This window comes from Electrophorus electricus, chromosome 2 (assembly GCF_013358815.1).
Source record: "Electrophorus electricus isolate fEleEle1 chromosome 2, fEleEle1.pri, whole genome shotgun sequence".
Taxonomy (NCBI): Eukaryota; Metazoa; Chordata; class Actinopteri; order Gymnotiformes; family Gymnotidae; genus Electrophorus; species Electrophorus electricus.
The window spans coordinates 22,996,011-23,002,010 of NC_049536.1; the positions used below are offsets into that span (position 1 = coordinate 22,996,011).

At 40.2% G+C, this 6,000-nt stretch overlaps 1 protein-coding gene across 2 annotated transcripts; it reads right to left on the bottom strand.

The window, feature by feature from the left end:
* Nucleotides 1-828: 828 nt before the first annotated feature.
* On the bottom strand, nt 829-4,149 carry bnip1a (BCL2 interacting protein 1a). 2 transcript variants are annotated; one of them, XM_035534942.1, is made up of 6 exons: nt 3,986-4,149; nt 3,607-3,699; nt 3,438-3,529; nt 3,152-3,256; nt 1,726-1,844; nt 829-1,627 (listed from the first exon to the last, which is right to left on the bottom strand). In XM_035534942.1, the coding sequence occupies exons 1-6, from the start codon at nt 4,058-4,060 to the stop codon at nt 1,431-1,433; spliced, it is 681 nt and encodes a 226-aa protein (XP_035390835.1). In that variant the 5' UTR covers nt 4,061-4,149; the 3' UTR covers nt 829-1,430. The 2 variants fall into 2 exon arrangements, with proteins under 2 accessions (XP_035390835.1, XP_035390837.1); XM_035534944.1 differs by having other exon boundaries at nt 3,607-3,739; nt 3,986-4,076.
* Between the last annotated feature and the right edge of the window lie 1,851 nt (nt 4,150-6,000).

Here is a 6,000-nt window from a genome sequence, read left to right on the forward strand (position 1 = left end):
CTTGGCTGCTGGCTAGTTTTCAGGGACCAGCGAGGGGGTCGAGAGGAAGGTCACACGGGCACAATGGCGAGCCACTCTCTGAGGCGTTGAAAAGAACAAGTCAGATAACATAGACGCACGACTCTAAAAATAACAGACCTCATCTTCCACTCACTATGGAAAGAGAGGGAGAAGGAAAGAACTCTGAGGGGTTGAGCGTGAAAGAGGAAGCGTGAGAAAGGGAGACCTGACGAGAGGGAAACGTAGAGCTATAGGGAGAGAAAGACGGAGAGAAAGAGGACATGAAAGAAAGAGAGAGAGAGAGAGAGAGAGAGAGAGAGAGAGAGAGAGAGAGAGAGAGAGAGAGATGGAGGCTTGGGGGGGGGGGGTGTACTAATCAGCTCTTCCGACTCTTATCGGAGAAAGGACAGAGCCGCATGCCTCTCTATCAGTGGTGCTGAGATGGCAGGCAGAGCTTTTTTGAGCTTTTCTTCTCTGATACTGCAGCTGTTTCAAGGCCAGCACACAACAGCTGCCAGTGTCCCCATGCACAGGATGGCGGTTTAAGTCACCCGAACCACAGTGCCACGCTGTAGGTGATCTTGTGACAGCCTGCAGCGCCTGGCCTGTAAATAGCTGGGGATATGCACAACGGAGAAGCCATTAATAACAGCTGGTGTTGGTGCCCAAGACGTTCATAGATAAGTCTTGGTTTTCTGAAAATGTTTCGATGTGGACGCTGTTTAAAATGGCTTTTAGCTAAGACTCATGGGTAATATGGGTCTGAGGGGACCATAATGCCAGAAAAAGCAAAGTGCCAGTAGTGGATGTTGAATATCAACATAGATATAAATGCTGGATTGTAATATTTATTTTAGAAATATTTTTGCCAATATTTACCATAAATATATTCTGATCTCTTAAACACAACTGAAACTTGACTTGCAACTTCTAAATTGTTGACAGATGGCAAATAAATAAAAAAAATAACTGCACAAACTGTAAATTTCTTTTGATTAAATTTCTAACATCATCCATATCACATTATCCATTCACAACTGGTTTACAACAGTGAAAGCTTGTTAATTTTTTTAATGTGCAGTAATGCACTTTACAAGGAAAAAAAAAAAGATTACTACAGGCAGATGAGTTGTCTTTTCTGGAGTTAAATAACACATATTGAATTAGGTAATATTGATAGTGAGTTCTGTCATATTATGTAATTGGTTAGTACAGAAGCCTGTCAGCTACTTTGCACTTCACTATTTAGAGAGGTTTAAACTGTATTTCCATCCTAAAAAGGTTTTTCAGCTATCAGTTAGAGCTAGTCAAAGACTAAAAATGTTAGTCCAAGACTAATCTTAATCTGTGCCGGGAAAACTGGCCTACTGTTGAAATTCATCATTTTCAGGCTCCGCTGAACTTTGTGAACGTGCATTTCCAGGAGCAGCTCAGAGGAACGGGAGCAGTCTTTTCTTCAGAATATAGAGCACGGTGGCCAGGAAAAGCGCCAAAGCCAGGAAGATCAGCAGCTTGTCTGTCAGCTCCCGCCGATTATACTTGGTGATGAGTTTTCTCCCTAGCTTTATGGTCCCCGTCATGGCCTTAAACTCCTCATTGGTTTCCAGCACAGTTCTCGACGAAGTAGCTAGAGAAAAGAGGAAAAGATTAAAAGAATCCAATTTTCTGCTTCCCCCGGGAATGTGGGCATGGGGCTGGAGGACAGGACTTCCTGGGTGCGCTTACCCAGAGTGCTCATGGTCTCCGTGCTCTGCTTCACCTGCTGTGACATCATCCTACTGATGCTCATCAAGTTCTCTGTGATGTCACTGGAAGTCTGAGCCAGACTCTGTTTGGTCAGCTTTCTGAGTAGAGGAACAAAGGAATCAGCACCAAAACCCTGCCCCCTGGCGCCTCGGGGCTATCTGTATTTTGTTTTGTGGTTGTAGTTTGATGCAACATGCAAGGTATGGTACTTCATGGTAACAAAGTCCAAAAGTAATTACAGGCCATGTCATGACATGCCATGGATGTCACAGACTCAGTGCCACCTGTCTCAAAGCACTGGAACAACTGCCCCACAAAAAGGTAAAGTGATAGTTTGTCAGGTTAATTGTCTTTTGCAAGTTGCTTTAGTTAAAGTCGTGAGAATTTATTTTATTTTGAATCACAATAATTTCCTGTGTGTCATATTTTGAAAGCCTTTGTTTGTGTGGAAAGGTCAAGTGTCAAAGACTGAAGATAAAAAGGATTGGTTTACAGAATGTAGATGGCCATTTATATGGTCTGTCAAAAGTTTTTTTAACATGGGTATCAATACATTTTAACATTACACTTCTTAAAAATATCTCCACAACAGTATGTCAAAGAATGAGATCATTTGTTCTCATCCTGATACACAAAGGAGGCAAAAACAAAGCTGCATTTTTCTTGACTGTCCACATACAGAATAATGCCTTGTCATTGTTTATATCAAACTGAGCAATGTGACATGCTGTTCTACAAGGTGTTTGGATTGGCTGCTCCAATGTGACATCACAGCACATCAAGGAAACCCAGTCTAAATTCATTGGTTCAAAGGCTACAGAACTCTACATCACTGCAGTGTCTAACCCCACCCACCACGAAGGTAGCCAAGGAAGAGTGGTCATTAGCAAAACCAGTGCCCAGAAAATGACATTTTCTTCATAGTGAAGAAAACATCTTACAAAAGCTGGACTAGAGTGTAGTTTTTGGTCTTTTCACAGATTAAACGTAGTGTAAATTATATCTTCTATACACAAGCTGTAAAGCCTCTGAATCTGCAGAATAAAAAGGTACTGTCACTTAAATTCATGTAAGAGCAAGTTCAGAAAAGACTGAAATTTGCTCAAATCAGGAACTCTCCTCTTTGGTTTGCCTAAATTCTTTACTGGGAGCCTCCATCCCCATGACATGCTTCCCAAGTCATTTGTTTAAAAATGATCAGCAATCAACAGCAATGTCTGACTGCAAATAGTTAGGTTATATTTTTCTTAATCCAATTAATATTTACAGATACATCTGTGATATAAAACAGGTACACCCATCTTTCTTGAGCATGTACACTTACTATAATATATATAGGTGCCTTAGAAAAACAAAAGCCCAATTTAAAGTAAACCCTTTTCATATACTTCGTACACATAATTACCTTTGCTTTGCTTCAGTGCCCCCCACATTCAACAAATTTTCTTTCTCCATCTTATCAATGGCCAGGTTACTGGCCAGGTTGGCCTTTCTCCAGGCTGTCTGATTACTGCAAGACAGACCCACCTCTATTACACAGAGAATGCATTCACTTCACACTTTAGTCAATAAACTTCCAAATGTCCAGTGGTTTAATATTAACTTTAATTAGAAACATATTAACTTTATTACCATAATCAGTTTACTGATTTTTTTTTACTAGCTTTATTAATATTATTCAGAGTTCTCACCTAAGCATCTGTTTCCGATGGCCCTCCACCTGTCTGAGTAAGGCCAGCCTGTCAGACTCTCTATCCTGTTCCTTCCCCATTTGCTCCAGATCCTGCCGACACAGTTGTTCAGAAGTTGAGCCCAAGAAGGGGGGGGGGGGGGAGAAATCCCATTTTATGTGCAGCACACCTGAATCCGCAGTCGAAGGTGCTTAAATCTCTCCTTCACTTTGCAGTTTAACTCCGTCAGTTCACTCTGTGGTCCGGCGCATTCACTGATGTCCTGGAATAATTCACACGCACATGGATATGGCAGCATCAGTCTGAAAGATATGACCGATTTTGATAATGTAAAATCGACTGGACTTTCTGCGTGCCCAAACAAGTTTTTTAAAAAAAGGCGCAATTCATATTTATAAATGCACAACACATACTGAGTGTAAATGTGAACCTTGTTGACATCCTTGTAACTAGCCGCCGGTATATTCATCACACGCAAAACGACATGCCCACGATACCGCGACACCTAAGCTAACTAAAGCGCCAGAGGACCTGATGCATAGCCATACCTGTACGAGAGCTTTTATTTCCAGATCATACTTAATAATTTCTTGCTCACATATTCGTACGTGTACGTCGTCCATCGTTGTTGGTTCGTGAAAGTCGGGAAGACTTCCGGTATAAAGATACACGCAATCTTCACGTTGGTCTGCGCAGACTCCCTGATCTACACACGCATACTTCCCAAATGTTCTACTGGAATATGACGTGTAGATCACGAAGTCACAGCTGTTCGCGAACTGCAATAAGGAACAAGACCGGAAGAACCATGCTGTGTTACCCTTTCAAAATATCTATTTTGTAAAGAAAGATGTAGCCTAAGTAACGGATATATAAAACGCAAAAAACAGATCTCATGCTACTTTAAAAATATTTGCATACACAACAAAAATACAGAATATAATAATATTTTTTTGGAAATAAAATCCATAACCAGCACCATCTGGTTCAATGTTTCATGTTCGAGTTCGTTTGTCCAAAATATTAAATACTAATGAGGGAGCGCCCCCTGGACAATATTTTTAGAAACTACAATTGCAATCGGAAATATTCAACCCCCAAAGTAAGGATTTATAACTTTAATCTTTTCTGTAGGTCTAGATTTTGCTTTAGATTAAGTCTTTATCAGTTGAACGATACACCAAATAAACAAATAAGATTAATGAAGTAGTAGTTTAGAGTAGCAAGACAGTATTAACAAATTGTCATATCACTTTTATTCAACCCTGTATAATATTGCTGATTTTAAAAAGTACAGCTAGTCTGTAGAGTAGAGATAAGACTGTAGGGTTTTGGGACAAAGTTCTACAGAATGACAAAACAAAACTGGAACTGTTTGGCCATATGGATCAGCAGTTTGTTTGACGCAAGAAAGGTGAGACTTATGACCAGAGCAATTCTGTGGGTCTGTTATGATGTGGGAATGCTACGGAAACAGGCAATTGTAACCATGAGATGGATTCATCATGGATTCACACAAACACCAAACCACTTTGAGGAGGAATGTTGCACCTCCTTTGGTGAACCTTGGCGATAACTGAACTCTCCAGCAGGACAGTGATCTCGAGCACACTTCCAAGTCACAAGGCAAAAGGACTCTCGACCAAGCACAAAGGCTGCGGGCTGAATAATAGTACAAACGTAGTTGTCAACAGAACTGGGTGTTTTTCATTTAATCTCAAAATTAAGTCAACTAAATTTATCTAAATTGTTTTTATGCATCAGTGGATATTCTTTCTCTGTTTACTGAGTTTTATTGTTGTATATTTCCATTCAGTCCTGTACACATCACCATAATACCTTCTACGGCATGCGTGTGCCAGAGGGGGGTGTTGAATACTTTCTGATGGCAACTATAAGAGCTTGATCATTCACTTACAGCTTTGCTGACAGCACCTCTACATTTTTATTAGATCGTTTTGCACTATCCTGGACCATTCTTTTAAAAACTTTCCCATTTCAATATACATCATAAAACATTTAAAATCAAGTCAGTATTTGGAACCATGAATGTAGTAAGCAATATAGGGCATTATCTATCATGCGACAGTACCACAAATGTGCCATAATATTCTTATCCTGCCAATTATACTGCTGCACCATTTCACAAGCAAGAAGTTCTGCACGTTCTATATATATTTTGTAAATAATCCTACAGTTGTACAGCCAAATGCTTCGATGCACCTGAAGGACAGCACACAAACCCCAGGTCATTTCTCCTCTATTATAAGCCATATATCAACTTGTTATGTTTCTATGTTAAACTTCTTTGCTGGGAGACTGTAATAAGATACCATGTGTTTCTCCTTTTATCATTAAATCTGAGTAAGATTTAACCGTGGTCTGTGGTTTTCGAACTCCGGGTAATGGATTTGCAGTCTATGAACCAAGTATACTGTTGGTCTTTTTTGATAAACCGCACTGTCCGCTAGGGGGAGCCAGGGGTCCAACAAAAAGCCACGAAAACACAGTAATCAATCCTTTCACAAGTTCTTCATGTCCTTCAAGTCCTACAAAAGATGTC

What these genes read in the sequence shown, in the direction of transcription:
- bnip1a (XM_035534942.1), bottom strand. Translation starts at nt 4,060, where the DNA reads ATGGACGACGTACACGTACGAATATGTGAGCAAGAAATTATTAAGTAT. An exon ending in AAATAAAAGCTCTCGTACAG is followed by an intron (nt 3,700 to 3,985) that starts GTATGGCTATGC and finishes GAATTATTCCAG; the next exon opens with GACATCAGTGAATGCGCCGG. An exon ending in GGAGACCATGAGCACTCTGG is followed by an intron (nt 1,628 to 1,725) that starts GTAAGCGCACCC and finishes TCTTTTCTCTAG; the next exon opens with CTACTTCGTCGAGAACTGTG.